Source organism: Oryctolagus cuniculus, chromosome 9 (genome assembly GCF_964237555.1).
Source record: "Oryctolagus cuniculus chromosome 9, mOryCun1.1, whole genome shotgun sequence".
Classification (NCBI taxonomy): Eukaryota; Metazoa; Chordata; class Mammalia; order Lagomorpha; family Leporidae; genus Oryctolagus; species Oryctolagus cuniculus.
In genome coordinates this window covers 39,667,270-39,694,019 of record NC_091440.1, presented here as the reverse complement: position 1 = coordinate 39,694,019, position 26,750 = coordinate 39,667,270, and the positions used below count along the sequence as shown (strand labels likewise).

Below are 26,750 nucleotides of genomic sequence, written 5' to 3'. Positions count from 1 at the left end.
CCCAAATACTGTACCCACTACCTATCCCATATCCTAATTCATTTTTTTAAAGATTTTTTTTTTATTTATTTGAAAGAGTTACATAGAGAGGTAGAGCCAGAGAGAGAGAGGTCTTGCAATGGCTGGTTCACTCCCCAAATGGCCATAACAGCCAGAGCTGAGCCAATCCAAAGCCAGGAGCCAGGCACTTCTTCCAGGTCTCCACGTGGGTGCAAGGGCCCAAACATCTTCTACTGCTTTCCCAGGCCATAGCAGAGAGCTGGATTGAAGTGGAGCAGCTGGCACTTAAACTGGCACCCCTATGGGATGCCTGTGCTGCAGGCTGGGGCTTTAGCCCACTGCGCCACAGTGCTGCCCCCTACCACTTCATTTTAAAGGTAGCTGCAGACATCATAACTCTTTATTTGTTAATATTCAGAGTATGTTTAAGAAAAAAGATATTCCACATAACCAGTTATATTATCAAGCTCAGAAAATTAGCATTGATATATTATCCCAAATTTTTCTAATTACTCCAATAATGTTCACCATGCTCCCTCCCATCTAGATCAAAGCCAGAATTGCCTTATCTTTTCAAAATGAATGGTTTCTGAGCCTTTCTATGTTTTTGTGACATTTACATTTTGAAGGGTGCAGGGCACTGGTTTGTAGAACGTTCCTCAGTTTGGGTTTGTCTGCTCATTCTTCATGGCTACGTTCAAGTTGTGCACTTTTGGCAGGAATACAACATAAACCACGCCATGTCCCGCTCCGTTTCCACCAAGAAGCATACATGTCACTTTGTACTGTTGATGGTGATGCTGATTTCCATCATTTGTGTAAGGTAGTTTCTGCCAGACTTTTCCATAGTTAAGTTACTATTCTTCCCAGTATAATGAACATTTCCTATGTGGGAAATACTCTGATGCTATGCTAATAACCTGCTCCTCCTCAGAATTTACCCAATCATTTCATCGATTCTTGCCTGAAACAACTAATACCGTAATGGTTGCCAAAAGGTGATCTTTTTTTCTATTATTTTTTTCTACATTTTATACGGCAGTGTATCAAATTTATTTTTAATTTTACCTTTTTTAGTTTTATATTTCTTATATTATTTGAAAGGCAGAGAGAAAGAGAGAGAGAGAGAGAGATCTTCCATTCACTGATTCACTCCTTAAATGCCTGTAACATCCACAGCTGGGCCAGGCCAAAGCCAGGAGCTCAGAACTCCATCTGGGTCTCTCATGCAGGCGGCAGGGGCCCAAGCACTTGAATCATCATCCACTATTTCCCATGCTGTGCATCAGCGGGAAGCTGGATCAGCAGAGCTGAACTCAAACCCAAGCACTCCAATATGGTGTCTGGGGGTCCTAAGTTAACCCCTGAGCTAAACACTGGTTCTCTAATTGTACTTTTTATGTATAACATAAATAAAACTGAATTCACCAAACACTGATTACCTGCTTTGTGTGGGACATGGCTTTAGGTGGGATCATGAGGAACACAAAGACAAGACCCTTTCTTCCCAAGGGGACACACAATTTAGTGGTGGGGAACAGATATAGGTCAGATGGCCAGAAATGCTTTACTGAGGATACAAAGCCAAGGGAACGGGGAAGAAACCAAGAGAGGATAATTCTTACTGTGGCGTATGATACAGTAGTCACCCTTATCCATAGGGGATATGTTTCAGGGCCCCCAGTAGATGCCTGAAACCACGGATAGGTAAACCCTATGTGTACTATGTTTCTTCCTATGTGCACAGTAACAGATTAACAAGAACTAATATAATCAAATAGAACAATTTTAAAATCCGCAGTAATGAAAGCTATGTGAATATGATCGCCATCAAACTATCTCATTGTTAGTTTCACTTAAAGGAAGCACTTTTTGGCTTCTCCTTTTCCTATCTGAGTTACCAGCATCCACTACTCTCTCTTGTGCTTCGGGGCCCTTATCAAGTAAAATGAGGGTTGCTTGAACCCAAGCACAGAGATGCTGTGATCGTCAATAACTGAGATGGCTGCTAAGTGATTGGGCACACAGGGTACATGGCACGAACCTGCTGGACCTAGGGATGAGTCATGTCCCAGCTGAGATGGGGCAAGATGGGGAGGGATGTCATCATGCCACTCAGAATGGTATACAATTTAAAACTTCCAAATCATTCCTGGAACTTTCTAGTTGATCTTTTTGAGCTGCGGGTAACTGAAAGCATAGAAGGCAAGATCATGGGCAAGTGCTGTGGCATAGCAAACGAAGCCTCTGCCTACGGCTCTGGCATCCCATATGGGCGCAATTCGCGTCCCTGCTGCTCCACTTCCAATCCAGCGCTCTGCTTACGGCCTGGGAAAGCAGTGGAAGATGGCCCAAGTCCTTGGGCCCCTGCAGAAGAAGCTCCTGGTTCCTGACTTTGGATCGGCACAGCTCCAGCCATTGCAGCCATCTGGGAAGTGAACCAGAGGATGGAATACCTCTCTCTCTCTCTCTCTGTTTGTACTTTTCTCTGTAACTCTTTCAAATAAATAAAATAAATCTTAAAAAAAAAAAAAAAGACAAGGGGTGTCTGTGGTACGGTGGGTTAAGCGGTCACTGACTCTTATACTGGAGTGTCAGTTTGAGACCTGGCTGCTCTACTTCTGACCCAGCTCTGGAAAGGCAGCAGATGATAGCCCAAGTAGTACCTGGGGCTATGGGAGACCCAGAGTTCTGGGCTCCTGGGCTTGTTCCACACCTGGCTGTGTGGACATTTGGGGAGTGAACCAGCAGATAAAAAATGTTCTCTCTCTGTCTCTTGCTCTCTTTCTGTCACTGCCTCTCTCCTTCTCTGTCTCATCACCCTGTCGTTCAAAAAAAAAAAAAAAAAAAAAAAAAAAAACAAAAACATAAACCTTAAAAAACAAAAAGGAAAAAAGAAAGGCTGGAGTCAGCATGAAGTTCTTGGCTAAGGAAATTGGACCTCAGTGATGCTTACAGTGTTTGGGACAAGGGTTACATCTTCCTCATCTATGTAATTTCAAGGCCTGCAACAGTGCTTTAGCACATAGAGGTGCTCAATCAATGTTTGTAGGCACTGGTACACGCTGGATGACTTAGAATAAGGCCCAGTGTATGTGGTGATTTCTAGGTGAGTTGAGGGCATGATACAGAGGGGTGAGGGGAGTGGGTTGTTAAAAAATCACTCTCTGGGGCCAGCATTGTGGTACAGGGGGTTTAACTGCCACCTGCCAAGCTGGCACATCCATATGGGCACTGTTTCAAGTCCTGGCTGCTCTACTTCTGATCCAGCTCCCTGCTAATGTGTCTGAGAAAACAGCAGAAGATGGCCCAACTGCTGAGGCCCTTACATCCTTGTGGAGACCTGGATGAAGCTCCTGGCTCCTGGTTTCAGTCTGGCCTTAGCCTGGCTGTTGCAGCCATGTGGGGAGTGAACCAGAGGATGGAAGACTCTCCCTCTCTCTCTCTGTCTCTCTCTGTTTTCCTTTCTCCCTATAACTCTGCCTTTCAAATAAATAAATAAATTTTTAAAAAGAAAGTAACTACTGATTTTTTTATAGAAGATGTTTTACATTTCTAGACATCCAGCAACCAAATTTGGGAATCATTTTTGAGCAATGTTGAGTGGTGAGAAGGAGAATAAGACTCCTAGAGAAAAGACAGTAAGGACATCCTTTTCATGCTGACTCTTCTAGATGAACGAACAACTTAAAATTAAAAAAAAAAAAGGCAATACAAACAGGTCTTTAGAGATGCATATAAACTTTATCTAGCTTTGGAAGTCTATGCATTTTTGTCAAAACACAGTAGACAGCTTAATATGAAAAAAACAAAGCAACTAAGTAGAGTGAGATATACAAAATAACTGAGTACAAATCACTGCGGAGAGGCAGAGTTTAAGCCTCCTTTGGGATGTCAGCACCCCAGCCAGCATTCCTGCTAATGTGCACCCTGGGAAGCAGCAGGTAATGCCTCAAACACTTGGGACCCTGCCACCCACCTGGGAGACCAAGATGGAGTTCCTGACTCCTGGCTTTGGCCTGGTCCAGATCTCAATGTTGCAGCCATTTGGACAGTGATTCAGTGAATGGAAGATCGCTTTCTCTGTCTCTCTGTCTCATTTTTCTATGTTGCTTTGCCTTTCAAATAAATGAATAAATCTTTAAAAAAAATCTTACTGATCACTTAGAAAAGTAAAGTAGATATTTATATTTTTAAGATCTTCCCAGGTTATGCCTTTCCAACTTCAAACTCCCCTATGTCATCTCTTTTCAGCTTCTTTATTCTGCAGTGAATCCTGACTATAGCCACTCGGTTAAGAAAGTTCACATGTTTTCCCAGTACAGGGTGTTGGCAAGTTGTGACTATCCATTGCTGCTTTCAAACAGGAAATCATTTGATCATTATCTACAGCTCCAACTAACCTTTAGCCATAAAAGATAATATTTATTTCTTAGGTAAAATTTTATTCTGATTGAAAATGGAATTTATGGGAATTTTTAAAATTTAAATACAGAAAAGTATAAAGAAATGAAAAATCCACCTATAATTTGACTGTACAATGGTAGGCAGTGAAATATATATATATATATATATATGTTTTGTAGTTCCTTTTCATCTTTGTGGTTGCATGTCTACAACAAGCTTCTTTCCTTCTACATATCATTGAGTATTTTCTCATGTCACTAAATATTCCTTAAGAATATAATTTTGGTGAGAAGACAGTAGCTATGATATAAAATACATTGTTTCTTCTCCTAATGTTGGCCACCAAGGTTATTTCCAATTACTTTGGAAATACACAAATTATACATAGATTTCTTGGAGAATTCTCTATTCTCATGATTATTCATATTTTTAGCCTTCTTCATCTTTATTGTCATGTCATCCTTCCTAAAAGCTGTACAAATTTATACAACCTTCAGCAGGGTATGGAAATGAAGGCATGAAGAACTGGCATTGGTCTCAGCACTATTTTTACATGTTACATTTATAAGTCAAAGGCTGAAAGGGTCACTCCTTGTGGCCCACGCTCAGGTCATTTGAGCATTCACTGTGCATGTCCCACTGCTAGTGCATTACTGCTTTTGTCATAACCTGAATAGCAATTGGCTAGAAACACTGCTCATTGTGACGCTGATGATGTGGCCTCCCCAACGTTCTAAAAGACTATTTGGTGTAGCCACTTCAGTTCAGAAGCTTTCTCTTAACATTTCTTATCATGTTTAGAGTCAGAATTCAAATACTGAACAGTTTACGTTACATTATACCTGGCCTATAACTTGGTTGAAGGCGTTTATATTTATGCCATTTCTGCCTGCTTATTAGGCTAACAAGGTGGAAAAGGAAATATCTTCCCAAAAGGTAAAACTCTACTGTTTTCTGTATCTTAAGGTAAAACTCTACTGTTTTCTGTATCTTATTAGAGTTTTAAAATGAAGATAGATAAATTACAGTACTTTTAGTAAGAAGTACACAGTGGGAACTTTATGAAAAATTTTGTAAAGAAAACACTTTCATCCATACATAAATATAAAATTTAATTTATCTAGATATATTTTGATTTTTAATTGACACACTCTAATTGTCCATATTAATAGGATACGGTGTGACATTTTAATATAAAATTTCATTTCTTAAGAGTTACGGATAGGAGACACGGCAAAAATAGAATATTAATAGTTTTATTAAGAATTCATTTTAATTTATACAAAATGAGGTATAGGATTCTATTAAATTACACATTCATTGGAAAACCAATGGGAAGAGTATCTTTTCTTCTATGTCTTAAGTTTTATGCGTAAAATAGTTTGATTTCTGAGGAATCTCAATTGAAGTTTCTATTTATTGTGTTATTTTTCCAGTGATCTTCTTGAGTGTGGCTTTAAGTAGTTGTCATTAATGGAAAAAACAAGATGATTAAAGACAGGAACTGTTTCAGAGAACAATCATTCTGCTTTATGTTTTCACTGATGTGGATTCTAACAGGGGGTACCCTGCCAGTGAATAGCAGAAAGTCATTTTAGCAGTATGGTTGTACCCTTGACAAGAGTGTACTCCGTCGAAAATTACTTTTGCTTTTTTTCTGTGGCCCAGTATCACTCAGCAATCTGACGATGATTTTACAGAAATGGAAAACTCTATGGATATTTTACCCAAGTGAATAAAATGTTGTAGGCTGTGATATGGCACATCCCTTGATTTCAAAATCTCCTTGCCGTTTTTTGCCAAACAAATGAATAGAGACATGTCTTTTGCCGTGGCTGCTCGTGAACATTGCCCTAGTGATAGCTTCGTATTACCCTCATCTCATCATTCAGAAGCTATTTATCTATTTTTTTCCACCACCGCCTTCAAATCCGCCTCCCCCATGGCTGAATGCCTGTTCAGCCCCCACACATTCAGGCATATTTATTCCCGTAAAGATAGTGACACTTATGGTTTATTCTAAGACTAAATCAGTGTTGCCCAGTGACTAAGGACTTAAGCATGCACACTGCTTCTATGCTTACCCTCCCACCTAACTTGACTACTCAACTTTTTTATTTCTTTCCCTCAGAATCCCTTGTTTTGGCACAGTTCACTTCACACGCCACTGCCAGGCCACTAATTGATTTTTGAAACCTGACATTTGTTTCTTGTTTTCTCCTATCTTCCCTGATGGTACAGCACTACTAAGCAGGAAGGAATGCAAAGAACTAGAAAGTTCAAAGTCATTGAGGATCTGTCCATTCACACGTTCTGGCTTCACGCCATTGGAGAACCTGGAACTTTTGAAACATATTTATCAAGTTTTAACCCTTCTTGCTAAGTCGGTAAAACAAGGTTGCAGCTGTACTGTCTGTGTTGAGAGCAACAGCAAGGTAGCTTGGTTGAACACGTTCTTTATGCGTTCAGAACTGCATGGCAAACATGTCAGAAAAGGGTAACTTCCCAATTTCCATGCCGCTGTGCAGTGCTAAGCTGGTTATTTTCAGTGACATTTCAGAGCTGGGCATTTCAGAGAAAACATGACTTAAAAGTGGACGCCTGAATCTTTATGCCAGAGATGAAATTTAAATAAATGCCACTGTATTTGACAAAAAAAAAAAAAAAAAAAAAACAGAGAGAACATATTCAGTTTTTCAATTGTAAATGGATTAGGAATTCAAACATAATATAGGTTCATGTGTATATTCATTAAGACAGGGGAAAATGTAAAACAACTAACAAGACTAAGTAACAATTAAGAAGCCTAAAAAATATTTTATTAAAAACTTATCCAATAGTTTGGTGGGTTTTTATTTTTTTACAATTGGAAAAGCCTTCGTAAATGAAAATATGTTAAAAATGTGTGAAATTATAGAAGCATTTTTGATAAAATAAACACATTTTGTTGTAATGAAAACTTAGGTTGAAATAACAGGTCAGTGAAGCTCTGTTGAAAAGGACAGAAGGAAAGCCTCAGATAGGTTTAAAAGCAAATGAAAATATACAGGGGTACCAAATTGTACTAACTCTAAGTTAGATTTAGCTTACAGTTAAAAGACTAAAGAGGTTCCATCAAGAATTATCTATATCACATTCAAGTTTGATCATGTTATCAGCATGAAGTGACTTGAAATCTTTCAAAGTTTTTTTTTAAGTTACCTTAAGTCCCATACCAACTCTATAACCTGTTTCTAAGTTATGAACTTAAACGATTGAGCTAAATATTAGAGAAAAATCAGCTTTTTAAAGATGAAGGTGGACATGGGATTGTTTAATTACCAAAAAAAAAATAAAAGTTCTGTAACAGCAATCACTAAGTAATACTTTGGTAACAGGCATTCTCTGAAAGCAGCGATTACAGCTACAAAAATGAATCATGTGTTAACAAAAAAGAAAGAAAAAGGAGAAAAAAAACCTTAGATGGCAGCATAATTTTATCTCTTGCAATAATAAGTAAACACAGCTAAAACTTTGAGCATAGTTTTAATCTACACGTTGAAAAGGAGATCCATGCCTTTGATAGGTACACTCTTTGAAGTGAATGTTTTTTCTGAGAATTAGGTTTTTTTTTTCTTTTTTTTTTTTCTTAAAGCTCTTTTACTGTGAAGTGGCGAGTAGGCTGTTGGGTATGTAAAATTGTCTAATGGAACAGTGTGCTGTCAACATATGTACATATGTAGTAATATTGCAGGCATTTTTATTGTGGTTTATTTTTCCGGCTTCCCAATAAGCCAGATAAAATCATGTACAAGAACATTAAGGATTAAAGGAAGTGGTTTCCTTAGGTGATTGCTGGCAAAAAAAAATTCACCCTCTCATTAGAATAACACCCTAAATGGACAGTAATCTATTTGGCTCTTACTTTCCTACCCATCTGGGTTCCCAGTTTTCAGAGCTGCTGTGTGTCTGATGTCTGCGGCTTCTTAGCCTCTCTTTTCGTAGGAAAAGGTGTCACGGTGTCAGGTAAACGCGCTGAGTGTATGTCTGGGTAGACATTAAACTCCACTTTTTGAACATAGTGCTAGCAAAAATAAGTTAAAGATGTAATGTCTATTTAAATACACATTGGAGCTCGTCGTTGGTGCTTAAATTAGACTCTTTGTTCCAGCTAGAATCAACCTGATTTCACTGCAAAATTCCTGGGGGCCCATCCCCCTCTTCTTCACACACGGGTGGGAGGTAGAAACACGGTGTGTGAAAACTTGGAGCCACTTACATACCAACGGGGAGGAACTTCTTAACATGCCTGCCTTGGCAACCTTTTATTCAGGACATTCTCAATCTGCTTTGCTAAATGGACAACCACTGCTAAAGACACGTAAGAGGCAAGAGCTGCTTTAAATTTGTTTATCACGCCGCCCCTAGTTTTCGGCTAAGAAAAGTACATTTTGTATATTTAAAAATACACACCGATTAAACAAGTCTCCGAAAACCCTAGCGCCCCCACCTAGCTGCATTCTGGGTTTTAGCGTTTGAGTTTCAGGTCCTTGCACAACACCTAAGACGTGCGAGGCGCTTTTTCGTCTTAATCCTGGCAGAGAACAGTCGGGAGAGATCTCCCTCGCCGTCTCCACCCTCATTCCCCCTCTTCCTAGATTCCTCCCGCTCGGCTCTTCCCTCCGCCCCCGGCTCCGCGGGCCCAATCTGTCAGAGAAGTTGTGTACAAACTGCGCGGCCGCCCTGAGCGCGAAGCTCGTGGCCCGCGAGGGGTGCGGTCGTCCCGGAGGAGGCGGGGCTCCTGGGGAAGCTCTCTCTCCTCATAGGCTGGCCGCTCCGGCCCAGCCAGCCTTAGGGCCTCGGGATTCGCGGCTGCGCTGCCAGTCAGGCCGAGAGGCCCCGCCCACCCGTAGTTGGGTGAAATAGAGGCGGGCGTCAAGTGTCAGTAGTCGCGGGGCAGGTACGCGCGCTCGTAGCTCGCTCGGGGAGATCGGCTGTGGCGGGAGCGGGCTCCGGCGAGTGAGAGAGCGCGGTGGGGCGGGGCGGGAGAAAGTGGCCGCCCGGAGGACGTTGGCGTTTACGCGTGGCGGAGCGGAAGAGTTTGGCTTTTCGTGCGCGCCTTCGAAAACTGCCTGCTGTTGGCTGAGGGGTCCCCGCGGAACCTCCCCTCCCGTGTCCGCGGCCCCGCGCCGAGCTCGCCGGCCCGAGCCAGCGAGGGCGAGGTGGGAAGCGCACTCGACCCGCGCCCCGCGCCCGGAGCCGCCCCCCGAGTGCCCATGGCGACGCGGGTGCTGACCATGAGCGCCCGCCTGGGACCCGTGCCTCAGCCGCCGGCCCCGCAGGACGAGCCCGTGTTCGCTCAGCTCAAGCCGGTGCTGGGCGCCGCGAACCCGGCCCGCGATGCGGCGCTCTTCCCCGGCGAGGAGCTGAAGCATTCGCACCACCACCCGCAGGCGCAGCCCGCGCCCCCGCAGCCCCCGCAGCCGGCGCCGCCGCCCGCCGCGGGCCCGCGGCTGCCCCCGGAGGAGCTGGTCCAGGTAGGAAGAGCCGCCTCCCTCTCGGGGCTCGGGCGTGTCCCGCCGCTGCGACGCGCGGGCGACAGGGGCCGCTCCAGGCTGGGGCTTGCGTCGGGGCGCACCGGGAGCCGCTCGGTGCCCCGCCCTGCCCTCCTGGCCGGGCACCCCGTTTCGCAGCTAGTAAATGTCGGGGGGGGGTGGTGGTCGCGGGAAGTCAGTGTCCCGGTGGGTATCCCCCCCCGGGGGGGGGGCGGGTGCTCCCGCGCACCTTACTTAGTTGTTTTCCTCACGTTTGGGGGGGATGAACCCCCGTACCCTGCGCGCACAACTTAAATGACGCCTTCTCGGCGGCCGTCAACCGCCCCCCCCTCGCCCCGCCATCGCCGCCGTCTCGGGTTGAGGCTGAAACGCAGCTTGGGGTGCCGGGGAGGGGAGGCTCCACCTGCTCTCTCCCGCGATCGCGGGGCCGTGTCCGGGAAACGGGCGTTAGCGCAGCTAGGAGGTTGGATCGCAGCGCTGATTCGAAAAAAACGAGACGGGGAAAAAAAAAAAAAAAAGACCGGGAGTGTGGCGTTTTGTGCGTGTACGCGTAAATTTCCTCCCGGGCCGCGCCGAGAGCTGGCAGTTGGCGCTTACACTTGCCCGGCAGCCGAATTAGAGCAACCGCCTGTTTCTCTCGCCCACGCAAGGGAGTCATATAGCCCAGAAAAAACTTCCCGGGACTTTTAGCCTGTCCCAAGGAAGGGGAAAAAAAAAATTGGAAGCATACCCACATGCAAACAGCTGGAAGAGCTAAAATCAGAAACCACTAACCGCCGCGGGAGCGCGGTGCGCGAAAGGGTTTAGCTGGGTTTATTTCCAGAGCCGGTCCTGGCCCCTCGGTGCGGGGTGTGTGTGCCCCCCAGCGCCTGGCCCGGGCTCCGCCGGCCTCCGCGGGCGCACGGAGGCCAGTGGCGTTGGTCGGGGATGTGACTCACATGACTGGGCGTCCGTTTTTATTTTTAAATCGTGTCTATCCGGGAAATCCCGGCCTCATCCACACTGAATGATCTTGTAGTCCCGAGATGAAACGCTTTTGAAATTAAGCGGTGGCAGAAAATGACTGTCTTATCTACCGATCGAGGTGCCGTGGTTGCTAGTTATGGGAGCCCTGCCATCTAGTTGTGTGTTTCTTTGAGAATTTCCTGTTCCATGTTAAAAATTGGGGGGGGGGGGGGCTTATGTTATTCTAGGAGAAAAGATAGCTGTGAAAAGACTGAGGGCAGCTTGTTACTAGCTGGATCATGTTCTTAAAAAAAATCACCCCTTGAAAACTATGTGGTTATTTGAGTTTGTCACTCTCCTGCCTAGGAGATACCTAGAGGATAAGGCATGACTGAGCTTTTTGCAGAGAGAGGGGGAATGTAGCGCCGGCCCACTGGGGAGGACATGATAAATGTTTGGCTGATGACTGTGCTAGCCCATCAGCAGCCTCTCCCCACCTACCCGGCTACCAAGGGAGTGATTTCCCCCTAGGTAATTAAAGATCTGTTTGAGATAGGGATATGAATAGGAACATTTCATTATCATATTAACCAATTACCGAATCTACTGATTAAAATCAACATTTAGATCAAATGCTAAATGTGAAACTGTTTTGTTTCAGTGGATACTGTGTTTTGCCAAAACATTGTATTTAGGTTTCCATTAAATCGTAAACAAGAAGAGGCACTGAACTAGCTGAAGAATGTTTTAGATGAGGTATTTCAGAAATACCTTGCCAAGCAAAAAAAAAAAAAAAAAACTGCAAACAAGATTTGTAGAGTTGTGCGAGTGTAAGAATGTTAAGCTTAACTAGAATTGAGGTAGTTTGGCAATATTTCATTACTGCCCTCGTACTTGAATTGCACACTTGACTGTGTAATGGGGCAGGGAATCCTGTTTGTCCTACTATTGCATCACAGAGGAATATGATTTCTGTTTGCTTCCTTTTTTTTCTTGATTTGCCTTTTTTTTTTCACTTTTTTTGTCTGGGACTGATAAAGGGGAGCGATTTTTATCAAATGCATGTTAGAGTTTCATAAGGTTTTGGTGAACCAGTTATTACACAATTGACAAAATAAACCTGGTCCATTTATAAGCAACACTTAGGAGTTTGTCCTAGTACTTTATGTCGGGATTGGAGGGTGTAAGAGGTTTTTTAAAAAGAGCACGTTTGAATCAGGTGGATTATGCGTGTTTGTGTCTCTTCTTTTTTAGACAAGATGTGAAATGGAAAAGTATCTGACACCTCAGCTGCCTCCAGTTCCAATAATTCCAGAACATAAAAAGTATAGACGAGACAGTGCCTCGGTGGTAGACCAGTTCTTCACTGACAGTGAAGGGCTGCCTTACAGTATCAACATGAACGTCTTCCTCCCTGACATCACTCACCTGAGAACTGGCCTCTACAAGTCCCAGAGACCGTGCGTAACACACATCAAGACAGAGCCTGTTACCATTTTCAGCCACCAGAGTGAAACAACCGCCCCTCCTCCGGCCCCGACCCAGGCCCTCCCCGAGTTCACCAGTATTTTCAGCTCCCACCAGGCCGCAGCTCCAGAGGTGAACAATATCTTCATCAAACAAGAACTTCCTACACCAGATCTTCATCTTTCTGTCCCTCCCCAGCAGGGCCACCTGTACCAGCTGCTGAACACACCGGATCTAGATATGCCCAGTTCTACAAACCAGACAGCAGTGATGGACACTCTCAATGTTTCTATGTCAGCCGCCATGGCAGGCCTGAACACACACACCTCTGCCGTTCCACAGACTGCAATGAAACAGTTCCAGGGCATGCCCCCTTGCACATACACAATGCCAAGTCAGTTTCTGCCACAACAGGCCACTTACTTTCCCCCATCACCACCGAGCTCAGAGCCTGGAAGTCCTGATAGACAAGCAGAGATGCTCCAGAATTTAACCCCACCGCCATCCTATGCTGCTACCATTGCTTCCAAGCTGGCAATTCACAATCCAAATTTACCTGCCACCCTGCCAGTCAATTCGCAAAACATCCAACCCGTCAGATACAATAGAAGGAGTAACCCCGACCTGGAGAAACGCCGCATCCACTACTGCGATTACCCTGGTATGTCATCTACACTGGGGTGGAGCGACAATCAATAGTGTTTGTGTGTCTGTACAGGTGTGCAGTTGTGTCTCTTCCAAACTCAGACCTTACATTTATATAGGAACCTTGACAGTAACACCTACGTTGTTCATTTCATACCCTGTTTTTGTGCTTTACTGTGGTATGAAACAAGTTAGTAGTCTATTGCTTATTTTTATATATTTAAAAAATGTCTAGAATACTCTGGAGAAAAGTTATCTTGAACTTTTTTCTCTTCAGCAGTACATTTGAGTTTCACACACATTACAGAGTTTACATTTACTTTAAGATAATCTAATGAATTGCAGTTTTTTATTATAGATTAAGTGCCTGGAAAAATATTGGGGGGGGTGAAATATTGTGTAGAAATGAAACGGGCGCTGTGGACAGCTAGCTGATAACAGCTACGAGACGGTCCAGGGTAGATTTATGGTAGCTTCTGATAGCATATGCTCATTCTTGAATGAGGGATGCAGCTGAAAATATAAATTGATGACAGTAATGAGTATATTTACAAGTTGCTGGCGTAAGCTAGTTTATGTTTAATACAGGGCATAATTTATTGACTATGGTACATGATATGGCATGACGTGCTAAATGAAAAAACAAGAAATGTCGGAGTACAGAAAATTGTAGTCATCTTAGATAATGGCTTAGCATTGTAGTTCTAGAGCCATTGAAATTTTTTAAAAAACATACTATAGTAGCTGTTAGTTGCTGAACTGTGTGTTGCTAGTATAACCTACCTACTGGAATATAAACACAAACGTTCTATTTGTAGTTTGGCCCGATTTTGTGTGTTCTTTCCTACTAAGGCGATAGATGAAACCGATCACTTTATGCCTTTAATAAGATAATGGGGGAGCACGCAAAGACTTTTAAAACTGAAACTTCAAATATCTCATCTAGCACTAGAGATTTCTTCTTTAAAGTCAGATTTTAAAGACTGAATCATCAGATGTAAAGGTTTCAAAAGGCTCTGCGAAATGACAAGCTGTTCTTCTCCTTCATTTTAGGCTGCACAAAAGTTTATACAAAGTCTTCTCATTTAAAAGCTCACCTGAGGACTCACACTGGTATGTAATTTTCTTGTTAATACTGGGAGTTGTGTAAATAGTGTAAGTGGTATTCATCCTTTTAAAAGCCAACACGTGTTTGATCTCTTCTTTCTTCTGTCAACTTTTATTTTTTAATGGCCTACCTTTTCAGTACTGGCTTGGCTCAAAATTCAGTTCCATGAAAAAGTCTGGTTCCAGGAAGGCTGATGTTCCCTCACTAACGCCTTGCCTGTCACCTCACATAGGATTAATTACTGAAAAATCTAAACAACGATGTTTACTAATGGACTTTAAAACTTTTAATGGCACTGCTGGTTCAGTCTTGAGGGGGGGAAAATGAAATTAATTTTCTTCCTTTGTAGCAAATCATTTTGCTTCCACAGAGCCACTGTGAACACCAAAAACCTTTCCACCTGGCATGTGCGCTATGGCTGCTGAGCGGTGTCTGTTATCTCTGATTTCACGTTTAGTGTGAAATACCTGTTTCACGTATTTTCTGTACTTGCTGAAAGGTAGGGCTGAAATTGCCGAGTATTAAAGTCAAGTGGTTAGAAATGGGGTAATATTTTAAAAATTATTCTACAAATTGGATTCTACAAATTGGGTATATTTATTTGAGAGATTTCATCTTTGTTTAAAATGTACTTTTAACTATAGCCCCTTTCATTTTAAAAGTGTCTGCTTGTTTTGTTAAATCCACGATAGTCACTTTTCAGAGACTTAATTTTAAAATGCATTTTAAGGTGAAACTAGGTGGCATACTTCATGAAACGCGTCCAAATACCCAAAATATTTTTTAATATATAGATGGTTACTCCTTGTAATTTTCTTAAAAGAACAGCCCTAAAGCAAAGAACTTATATAAAGTGACTGTTTTCCCTTCAATAAATGCAGCCTTACCTAAAGTTCAAAGAATAAGTTTGCTAATAAAAGCAATGACCTAGCAAAATGTATTATTCCATCATTGCTATGGAAACCAAAGTATTCAACAGTTCCTTTGAATGGGTTGTTGGATTAGTGTGAGGACTTGAATCTCCCCAGGCTAGATGTTACTATGGAAATTGAGTTTTGATAAATGAAGTAGTTATCTCTAACTGCTACATTAAAAAGTAAAAGCCTTTGAACAAAGGTCAGTGCTGAGATAGAGTCCTGAGAGGAACATGGTTGCAGACATTTTGTGTGCATGTTAGAATTGCTTGATATCCCAGTGATAAACACTACTTATTAAAATCAGAGTAATATCGGCGACAATGGTGGTAGGTTACAAGACTTTTTGAGAAACCGCTTTTAAAGAAAAGCCATTTCCTCTATCTATGAAATGAATGGGTTATTTTGGTCTCGGGTTTTTAAATATAGACAAATTGATCATGTGAAAGGAAAGATTCTATTATGTAAGCAACTCAAGGTAGAAATTATGGTTCAACACCCACAAAAAAGAACCAAAAATGAATGGGCTGCCCTTGGGGAAAAGGATCTAAGCTTTATGGCTTGTCCCTACTTACACATTTTTGTTTAAATTATTTAAATAGGAAACACAGGTCTGTGGCTTTAAAAATGATGCCTCAGAAGGCACAAAAGGATTTGTGTCATTTTTTATTTAAAGCAATACTGTATCAACATCAAATCATTAGAACCAATTTCTTAAAAAAAGCCCACAAAATAAACATGTTATAAAAACTTAAATATGAGCCGGCGCCGTGGCTCAATAGGCTAATCCTCCACCTTGCGGCGCCGGCACACCGGGTTCTAGTCCCGGTCGGGGCGCCGGATTCTGTCCCGGTTGCCCCTCTTCCAGGCCAGCTCTCTGCTATGGCCAGGGAGTGCAGTGGAGGATGGCCCAGGTGCTTGGGCCCTGCACCCCATGGGAGACCAGGAAAAGCACCTGGCTCCTGGCTCCTGCCATCGGATCAGCGTGGTGCGCCGGCTGCAGTGGCGGCCATTGGAGGGTGAACCAACGGCAAAGGAAGACCTTTCTCTCTCTGTCTCTCTCTCTCACTGTCCACTCTGCCTATAAAAAAAAAAAAAAAAAAAAAAAAAAAAAAAAAAAAAAAAACTTAAATATAAAGATTTCAAGATACAAATGACAAGTGCCAGGAAAACATTCTGTTTACAAATACTGAAATACCATACTACAGGAAACATATTAAGAAAACATTGAAAAATTATTTCAGCCTGATTTTGAGGGGGATGTAGAAATAACTTAGAAATATTTATTTGAACTATTGTTTTTTTCTCTTTTGGAAGACCTTGAAACAGGAGATAAGAACTAGGGAACACATTTTCATGGGGTTAAAGTCCCCTAATAAAGGAAGAGTACAATCTCATATAACGATGTAATCAGCCGCTTATTGCAGAGAAGTAGTCTGACTATATCTAAATAGCCTTTCAACCCCTGTCAGGGTTTAGTGCTCTGAATGCTTGTACCTGGGATTCAAGAACTTGACCTGCTGGCAGAGAAATTGAATAGTGGGCTATCTTCACAATGCTTGTGGTAACAAGCTAAAAAGAGTCTCATGCGTGGACTTTTTCACCTGATCATAAACATTGTGGCCTTCAGCATCTAATGAGTGAGCCCGTGCAGTGTAATCCAGTTTAATAAAGTTGTGTTTGATAGTCTTTCAAATACCTTGGGGAGGGTTTGTACCAGACTCGTTCATCTGGCTAAACCCGTTCTTGGGTAATCATAGAGCATTGAGGTTGTTTTCTCCTCATTTCTAGTTTCCAGACAATGCCTTTTAAAATGACCTGTGCTCTCTCGTTGCATCCTCCCCACCCCATCCATTGTGAAGCCAGCAGAGGCTTTTTTCTTCTTCCTTTTAAGGCCTAGGTAGATGAAACAGTTTTTCTAAATAACTTCTCTCATTTAATGGCTTGTTTTGTTTTCCTTCTGTCTCCCTCTCTCCCCCTTGGACAGTTTATTAGGGGACTTTAAATACTGTATGGTATTGTTGATCTTGTTTTTGATGAGATAAAATAAATGTCTCTTTAAATGATTGCTGTTTTGCAGACAGAATGTGAAGCACCCTAGCATTTCTTTGAAAAAGAATTGTAATTGCTTTAAAATGGCATTACTTTTGTTTTTTAAGCAATTAGAACAGCTTACATCTGAGTTCTGTTTAATTAGATTATAAGTGCCTCTTTAACTTGGGTGGCAAGTTGAACCTAAGCAAATACTAAAATAACCTTTTTTTTAAAATGTGAGAATGACCAAATAGAAGATAGAACCAGAATTAGCAGAACATTCAAGTTTTCTAAATTGATACACTTGATTTCTTCATTAGGAAAGCATATATAGATAATACGAAGTTCTGTCTTGTTTGTGTGATTAGACAAAATACTTGAAACATAATTTGTATCTATTCTAGGAATAATTATAGTTCACTTGTATTTGTACATACAGAAGATAGCATACCTACAGGCCTACAGAGGCGCCCCTTAAAGAGGAGTGTGGGTATTTGTATGTGTTAATTATAATTTGTGTGAATACTTATTTATCATGGCTTTGATTAGAAATAGCTAGGGCTGCTCACAGCTAACAGTATTAATAAATGATATATTTCCAAATCAAAATATTTGGGCTTTTACAGCATTTAAATGAACATCCTACTGAAGTTTGTGTGTCTTTGGTATGAGGCCCTACCCATTGCCATCATTCTAAACTTGCTCCAAAACACCTTTAAAAAAATAAGGATTCCCGTATGTGTCTGCCTTACAAATCTGCATGACCAAGTAACTCCTGCATCAGGCATTATAGTTTTTATGCTTATTCACCTTACTGTCTTTTCCTTAATCTCATAATGAAGATTTAAAGTAATTTCTAAGTTAACACAGGTTCAGGTCCAAAAGAAGTTAAATTCTGTGAGGAAAAGGTATTAATAATGAGGCCTTCAAAGAAAAAGGCACAGAGAAATTTTAAATGATCCTTATTTTTTTCCAAAGACAGTTTGGAAAAAGTGAACTGATCTCCATCCATTTCTTCACATGTTGTATGCATGTGTCCTTCACCTGAGAGGACGCGTAAAGCTATCAACCACCAAAACCAGGGTCCGGTGAAGTTCGTAGATGAATGTTGAGTCTCAGCTGTCTGGAACAGGGCGTAAAATGAGCAGTTGTGTGGCGAAAGTCTTTGAACAACACACACACTTGGCTCCAGTGTCCCTCACACCCAGACTCCGTGCATTGGCTCTTGCTACAAGAGCTCGACACACGATGACAAAAGGAAAGGGACAAGGCAGTACCCCACAAAAGAAAACTGAAACATTATCCAAATAACAGTAATACAAAATGAACTCCAGAGTAGAGCGCTGCATTCAGGATTCCCTGTTTAAGGAAGAACTCCACATTTAAGACTTGGGAAGATAAGTATCTAAGTAGTCATAAAGTGAGTAAACTCCTAATTATAACTAATACTGCATATACTAATATGCAGTAACACTTGAGATTTGCAATTGAGTATACTCACTTTAGCTTCAGTTGGGTACTAAACATTCAGGCCTAAATGGATAGAGATCACACAGTACAGATCTAGAGATAGATCAATATTAGTTAAATGTGTAACTTTTATTGGTAGAGGTAGCAGGAAAAAGTTTTTCACGGTGAAATTTACTACCCAATATACTTTGAGTTATACATATTTGGAAGCATTTAGCCATTAGTGTTAGATGTTAATAGTTAAACTGTCCTTAAATTATTGTCAGTATTTTATTTTTACTTGTGGCTTTGAAATTTTTCTCTTGACACTTTACAGACTTATGTAAAAAATTAGTGACTTAAAGAGATTTGCTGGTTCAGGCCCCAGCAAAGGTAGTTATGAGCATGAAAACTTAGAAACAATTTCATTTTAATGACTCACTGGGAAGATTAAACTTTGCTTGTAGAACTTGTTCTTTCATCTGAAAAACATTTACATAGGAAATTGTTTAAACATTATTTTGAGATGATAAAGCTTATCAAAGGTTAAGAAGTATAATTTGATTCAGCAAAAATCTTTTTGACTGATTTTTGTGGAGAATCCAAAGACCAATAGTCTACGCCTTCCCTTCTGTTCTAACGTGAGTGGGAGAAGAGAGTTCCTCAGTAGATGGAGTAGAGTTGCTGAAGTTGAAGGAAGCAATCAGCTGAGAAGGTGGAAGGAATGTGGAGCACTGTTTTCCAAAAGTAATAATTTAATCACCCAAGAATTTTACTTGGCAGATATTTTTAGTTCTATAGAATGTAGTAGCTGTTTACTTGATGACCTACATCTTTTCCGGTGAGAGTTTAGAAACAAAGTAATGTCCTACTTTAGTAAAAAGTATCTCTGTGACAGCATTTCTGTTCTGTCACTGTGTATTACTTATATTCAAGGATCTTTAACAACTCTGATTCAGGATTAGTTGCTGTTTTAGATGTGCAGGATCCCAGAAGAATAAATTTCTTTTAGACCACTTTTAAAAAAGGCGAAGCTTTAAGGAGTTGGGAGGAACCTCCTGGTCCAGGGTAGCCATGTTAAGTGGGAATTAAGGGAAAGGATATCTGTTAACCACTACCTAGTAGTATTCAGTGCTAGAAAAAAAAAATGAAAATGTAGAACCTTTTCATTTTTGGCATTAGGGAAAGGTAAAAATATTTCATTTAAAAAGTCAGTTTGGGCTCATGATAAAAAGTAGATCTGAGTGTTGTTTTTGTCAAAAGCTCAAGAATTGGTATGTCATTCCATTCACCCTGTGAATGACAGATGTTCATCATTGTGTTTGTTGGGAACGCCGAGAAGCAGCGGTAGCTTAGGAGCCCAGAAATCTGTGTTGCATGTTTAACCCTGACAGCATGCCCATAGCCATCTCTTTTGAGTTTGGCAGGTCAGAGCTCCCTAGCCCTGAGAGAAGTCCCCTTGCTGCCTATGGCCAGCCTCAGGGGCTTCAGAACTTCAAGAAAACCGAGAAGTGCAGTCCAGTTCTACAAAAGAGAACTTTTTACACAGTTTATCCTTATACAGTTTTGGACTAATAATAAATGGTTCTGAGTATTTCTTCTGTAAAGGTGAGACTCAAAGCATGGTTCTCACCTAAAGGTTCAGTAGCCAGGCTAAGCTGCAGCTGCAGGTGGGTCATAGAAAAGTAAACACACTGACAGCCTCAAGCTAGCCTCTTCCACCCTCTCTTCTTTTTCGTGAATGAAAAATACCTAGTCAGACTTGGCAAAGATGGACTGCTGCAAAGATGCATCAGGAACAATGGTAGTCTCTGCGCTGGAGGGACTTGAGAAGCTGGTCAGGAAGGCAAAATGCAGCTCCTGGAAGCCTAAAGGACGTGCAAGAGTGTATGAGCAGCTCACAGGGAACCTAGGCGGTGGCTGCTGAGAATGGGAATCATCTCGTGGTCTGGTCAGAGGTTTTCTAGGAGGGGTAAAGCAGAATCTGATTTTAAAGAAAGTGACTAGCATGAATTGACAAGACACGAGAAAAAAAGGAATTTCTTAAGGTACCCTTTTAGTTAGTTTCCTCAAAGCAGGTGCACTTTTGGTAGAGCTAGTACATCTGGTACAGATATGAGATGCACATGCCATACAACTGATCTTCAATTGAGCCTTTTTTCTGTTCCCAGTGTCGGATATTTGCTACAATGAGCTGTACTATAAAAAAGGGAAAAGTTTTAAATGGAAAACCGCTGGTAAAGATACTTAAAGATATGAATTGGTAGCTAAAGTTGTCCTACTTTATCTATTTTCCTAGAAACCTATCTAAATATTTTCCCATGAATTTCTTTCAATGTTTCTTTTTTTCTTTTTGTTATTAGAAGCAAATCCAATATTGAACCTAGTTTGCTCAATTCCGAAGTCTCTCCTGATGGAAAGCAATTTAATTATTATTGAATTGTATGAAAATATTTCTCTTCTGAAATAAGTAGTTCCTTTTGAGCTTCAAGAATTCTTTAAGAGTGTAGATTAGGTGCTAACTATTGAAAGATTGTTCCCACTTTGAAAGTTTGTATTGTTGAGGTTCTCAGAACAAGACATAGAGATTAAATTCTTTGAGGCTAGAAACCAAGTCTTATTTGCGTTTTTTTAAGGCATTGAGACCAGGTTGCATTCTCTTTAATAAATAGTGACTTTAATTCTGATGTTTTTCAACTTTTACCAATATCACTGATAGGAAGGAAACATGCAAATAGGGTACAATACTTAAGAGTTACTAGGAGGAATATTTCCATCTCTGCTTTTCTTTGGCTAGAAGAATCTATGTAGAACATTCTAGGGAAAGGCCTTGGTATGAATCTATTGAATATGTTCAGCAGAGCAGAGAAACCTCCCATTCCATTGTGGTAGTTTCAGTCATTTTTTTATCTGTTCATCCGAGGGAAAAATAGATAATTTTTTTTGTTTGTCAGAGACCTTTGGGATACTTTCCAAACATGTTTCAGTAACCCACATGTTTCCCCCTTGGTCTGGGGGACAGAAACCATCATTAGGTGATTGTTATTTGGGGATTGCCAGTACCTTCATGGAATGGTTTTCAGGACTGCTCAGGTCTAGAAGGTTCTTCGCAGACTGCAGCTCTCCTGGGGTGTGCCCTCCCGCTTCATGGAGTCTGGGGTTGAAGGACTGTTTGTTGTGAGTCCATTAAGCTCTTCCTTAGTTGACCTTCACAAGAGGCCTTAGAATCTGTAAATAAATTTGAACAATATGTATGTGTTCCTTAAGGCCTTCAAAGGGAATGTATTAGTGTTTGCTAATGGAAGATTTAAGAGAGACATTAAGAGGCAGCCCAGGAATCTTAATGTGGAACTCCTCATTTTGCTTCTGATTGGTGGGGTTATTGTGAGGATTGAGTGGGATAATGAGAGGGACCTGGCTCTGGCCTGTGTGCTCAGGAGATGTTTGTGCTGCCCTCTCTTCCTCCCACTGCAAATTTTTCTGCTTCACATGTTGATAAAATATGTTAAATGGCTTTCTCAGTGTGGACAGTATGTATATGTAACTTGGACGTTTTCCCCCAAAGATTAGGGACCCTAGCAAAGATAATCCTATGCCTTGAAAATGGAATATTAAAAAGTACATATTTTATTTGAGATAAAGTTGAAGCTTGTCTTGATGCTGTGCAAAGTTGTCATTTTTTTCTTTTTGCCTTTGGAAGGTTTCACATTAACAGCATGAGAACTTAAAAATGCAGTTGATGTTGAAAGAGCTTAACTAAATATTTTAAATTGCTGGTATTGGAAAGCGATTCTGTAAAAATCCAATTAAACCTTGGAAGTTCTGTCCTGTCGAAGTACAACGTAAAGGAAGTCAGCTGGGCTTCCCAGAAGTACTGTATAGTGTTTCTGGCTGCCGAAGAAAGGCCTGAGTCTGCTGTTTGGCCAGAAATTGGGTACCAGCTTCCTCCACGATGTTTTCCTTGAACAGTGTTGACACTTGAACAAATCCCGCAGAAAGTGCCCAAAGTGGGGAATGGTTGTCCTTGCTTTCATAGTAAGACTTGGCCCCAATAACTAATGTTCCACACAGTGGTAGTATTCTTGGCTGAATAATCTATAGATGTACATAAATCGAGAGTAAAACCCCAAGTGTTTTAGGAACTTTAATGGCTACTGTATTTCAACTAATCAGTAAAGTAAACTTTTAAAAATATTGGTGCAGTTTATTGCTTCAAAGCCAATAAAAATAGTGAACAAAGAGAGTCTAGTGTCCCTTGTTTCTTAAATAAACTTTGAAAATTCAGTTCTGCTGCTATTTAATTATTCAAAAGACTAGAATGATTTCTTTTAAAATTGGGGCACTTTAGGAAGTTTTTGTCCTTGTTGGAAACATCAGAAATAACTTTCCATTAAGTGACAGTATTTAGCCAATATATTTCTGTGATTTAGCTTTCACAAGAAACAAAAAATAAACACTTCTGTCAAATTATTTTCCCATTTTATTTGTGTCTGAAACATGTTAGCTGCATTTACTAGTATTAATATTTCTGTGTATCAGATTTTATGTAAATATATGTGAAAGAAATGTGGCTTATTTCTCCTGTCATTTTAGGTTTGAATGTATTAGCTTAAATTTCAAGTTAGCATTTACTGAGGCTGGGGTTGGAAGGGAGTGCCCACCAGAGTTGAGATGTACATTTTTTAAAAATAGAGTTGATAGGAACCAAGAAGTAAATTAAAAATAAAAAAGGTCTTAGGTCTGAGCCAGGAGAGCAGAGGTAGGAAAAGTAGCTGGAGATGGTGAAGGTTGGGTGTTCTGGCTTTCTTATGTCTTTATGGGATTTTATTTATTTAAGAGTCAGTTTAAAAGGTGTCTCATTTAAAACTCAGCTGTAAACGAATCCTGCTTTAACCTGCAAATTCATCTCATATTCTTAACTTTAAAAGCTACTGATGTTCATAGGTAATTGTAACAAAATAAAATATGAATATAGGAAATAGTCTTTCGTTGAACAGTAATTAGTATTTCCTATATTCAGGATATATTTAGCATTCATTTAGGGGACTACATGATCTCAGGATTAATCTTAAAACAGAATTAAGACTGCTATAAATATTAAGTAGTTTTGAAAGTGAAACAGCTAGCAAACTTTGGAGTACATTAGGAATAATACAAATTGCAGAATGGAAGGGGCTCAGGTATCCATCCGCTGTTCCAATGAAGAGAGCTGGGAAAGACTAGCATAGGTAGATCAGATGAGAGATTTTATTCACTGTTGTACCCAAGCATTCCAGACCATACCTGGAATTTAAGAAGATGCTTGGCAGATTGGCTGTGGGATAAGTTTTGATCATTTTTTTTGGTTTAACACTTGACAAAAATTCATAGATCAGCAAATGTTAGAGTTGTTGTGGTTGTTTCAATATTATCGATACCAAATTTTGTGATCTGGTTTCAAATAGAGTTGTGGTACCCGAAATTCGTTGTTAAGGAGATTTGAGCAATCCCTTTTCGATGAGCCCCAAAACTTTTCCCCTCCCTATCCCATGTTTTAGCTCTTAGTCCTACTACAGCAGTTCTACCTAGTCCTAGTATAGCAGAACCTGTGTGTGTCCAATGAGGCCACTCAAGGTCATCTCATCATTTCATGGAATGTGTGTGCCAGGGGTATATAGAAATAAAGGCGCTGGTTCGTCTTGCATTTGCCTAATAGTTGCCATTGTTCGGTTCCTCAAAGGCCCGCAGAATATTTTTTCTTTGCATAAATACTTGTTAAATGCCATACATGGAATGGCACTTCCCTAGGTCAATGAGAGGGGATTCAATGTTGATTCAGTTCATCATGGAACTCGGGAGCTTCCCTGCCTGACTTGGCCCCCGATTTAAACCCAAAGCCGTGCTGCTCAGGTGCTGTCTACGACGTCTGTCTTCCAAGCAGGCCACCTGACCCCTTTTGTTGGTTGCCACAGGTGAGAAGCCGTACAAGTGCACCTGGGAAGGCTGCGACTGGAGGTTCGCGCGCTCCGACGAGCTGACTCGCCACTACCGGAAGCACACGGGCGCCAAGCCCTTCCAGTGCGGGGTGTGCAACCGCAGCTTCTCACGCTCGGACCACCTGGCCCTGCACATGAAGCGGCACCAGAACTGAGCGCCGCCGCCAGCCGCCCCACGCTCCGCAGCCCTCCTGGCCACCTTTTCCGCTACAGACTTAACCTGTTCCTATAAAATAAGAAAACAAAACAAAAAACTGGAAATGTATATTTTGTATATTTGAGAAAACAGGGAATACATTGTATGAATACCAAAGTGTTTGGTCGTTGTCAGAATCCGGAACGCTCGCTGTCACGGCTTTCCTGGGGCCGGCTTCATCTCCTGACAGGCAGCCGCATGCGGGTGGGGCGGGGGCGCCATCGCTTAACGGGACAGTGTTTGGTAAACAAGTCAGCTGGCAGGCGCCGGAAGAAGGATGGATAGACTGTGTGTGTGTCAAGATTTTACTTGACGTCGAGTAGGTTTTTTGAGGATAGATGATTCCCGATAGGTGCGCAGCAGTACCTGGCAATTCACAAATAATAGCCATTGAACAAATGTGTTTTGGGTTTTTTTTTATATATGAGTTGCCTATATTTGCTATTCAAGATTTTGTAAATATGCAAATCAGCTTTATAGGTTTATTACAAGTTTTTTAGGATTCTTTTGGGGAAAATAAATCATATTTCTTTTTGAAAATAACCATGAGTACATTCACAGAATTTGTCGTAAGATACCTTTCAACATCACCAAATTCATTTCTTTAAGGGGAAGGAATACTAATCATTCAAATGAACTTTAAAAGCAAATTTCATGCACTGATTAAAATAGGAGTGTTTATTTTAAATAAAAAAGACGTTTTATATGAATTGTAAACTGAAGAGCTTAAAGATAGTTACAATATACGAAAGTTAAACCTCTTACAATAAGCTAAACACAGTATCGTTTTTAAGAAGGACTGTAGTTTTCACATATGGCAATGTTGAATTGATGATGTTTTCTTATACTGAGATGTTTGCTCGTTCAGTACTGTCAGATAAATGACAATTTATGTGGGTTTTGCATGTAATATACAGTGAGACACAGTAATTTAATCTAAATTACAGTGCAGTTTAGTTAATCTGTTAATACTGACTCAGTGTCTGCCTTTAAATAGAAATGCTATGTTGAAAACGTAAGGCAGCAAGTGCTACATATATGCAATATAAAACAGTAATGTGATGCTGATGCTGTTAACCAAAGGGCAGAATCCATAAGCAAAATGCCAAAAGGGGTCTTAATTGAAATGAAAATTTAATTTTGTTTTAAAAATATTGTTTATCTTTATTTATTTTGTGGTAATATAGTACATTTTTTTAGAAAACAACTTTCATAACTTGATAAATTATAGTTTTGTTTGTTAGAAGAGTTGCTCTTAAAATGTGTAAATAGATGACAAACGGTGTAAATAATTTTGTAAGAGGCTTCAAAATGTTTATACGTGGAAACATTACCTACATAAAATGCATAAATTGGTTGCTGTTTTGCTTCTTTTTCCCTCTTATTTTTGTATTGTGGTCATTTCCTATACAAATAATGGAGCAAACAGCTGTATAGTTGTAGAATTTTTTGAGAGAATGAGATGTTTATATATTAACGACAATTTTTTTGGAAAATAAAAAGTGCCTAAAAGATTCATGTTGTGCCTTTCTTCTTCACCCACAATAGCAAGCACAATTAGCAAATTCCATTCCCAAAACAAGTTGTTTAAAAAGAATCTGATCAGGGCTGTTAATGAAAGACTGATTCTCAGGCATTCTTAGAAGAGCCATGTCTAACTATGCTACCTTTAAGACAGGAAAGGGGTTTATTTTTAAAGTATAATTAGAAGTATAAAGCGAGACATAATTTATGAATTTTTTTCCTGACCATTACACACACTGCATTAACCCTTTCAGCACCATTAGTTGAAAACTAGAGAGGTATATTGGTATGTGTTAGTTTGGAGGTTATCAGAAGCAAACAAAACGAGTTGAGTTTTAGCAATTTTTTGATCCTTTTTTAAAGAGAAAAAGATTAGGGGGCCAGAGCTGTGATTAAGCTGCCACCTGCAGCACTAGCATCCCAAGTGTGCTCCTGTTTGAATCCTGGCTGTTCCACATTTAAACCAGCTCCCTGCTAATGGGCCTGGAAAAGCAGCAGAGGATGGCCCAAGTGCTTGGGCCCCAGCACCCACATGGGAGACCCAGTTGACAC

The 26,750-nt window shown here is 40.8% G+C and overlaps 1 protein-coding gene across 4 annotated transcripts; it reads left to right on the top strand.

The window, feature by feature from the left end:
• Window positions 1–5,184: 5,184 nt before the first annotated feature.
• Window positions 5,185–26,188, top strand: KLF5 (KLF transcription factor 5). 4 transcript variants are annotated; one of them, XM_051849873.2, is made up of 4 exons: window positions 5,185–5,343; window positions 12,141–13,014; window positions 14,052–14,111; window positions 24,455–26,188. In XM_051849873.2, the coding sequence occupies exons 2-4, from the start codon at window positions 12,153–12,155 to the stop codon at window positions 24,631–24,633; spliced, it is 1,101 nt and encodes a 366-aa protein (XP_051705833.1). In that variant the 5' UTR covers window positions 5,185–5,343; window positions 12,141–12,152; the 3' UTR covers window positions 24,634–26,188.
• Window positions 26,189–26,750: the final 562 nt, after the last annotated feature.

What these genes read in the sequence shown, in the direction of transcription:
- KLF5 (XM_008259978.4), top strand. Translation starts at nt 9,663, where the DNA reads ATGGCGACGCGGGTGCTGACCATGAGCGCCCGCCTGGGACCCGTGCCT. An exon ending in CCCCGGAGGAGCTGGTCCAG is followed by an intron (nt 9,924 to 12,140) that starts GTAGGAAGAGCC and finishes CTTCTTTTTTAG; the next exon opens with ACAAGATGTGAAATGGAAAA. An exon ending in TCACCTGAGGACTCACACTG is followed by an intron (nt 14,112 to 24,454) that starts GTATGTAATTTT and finishes TGGTTGCCACAG; the next exon opens with GTGAGAAGCCGTACAAGTGC.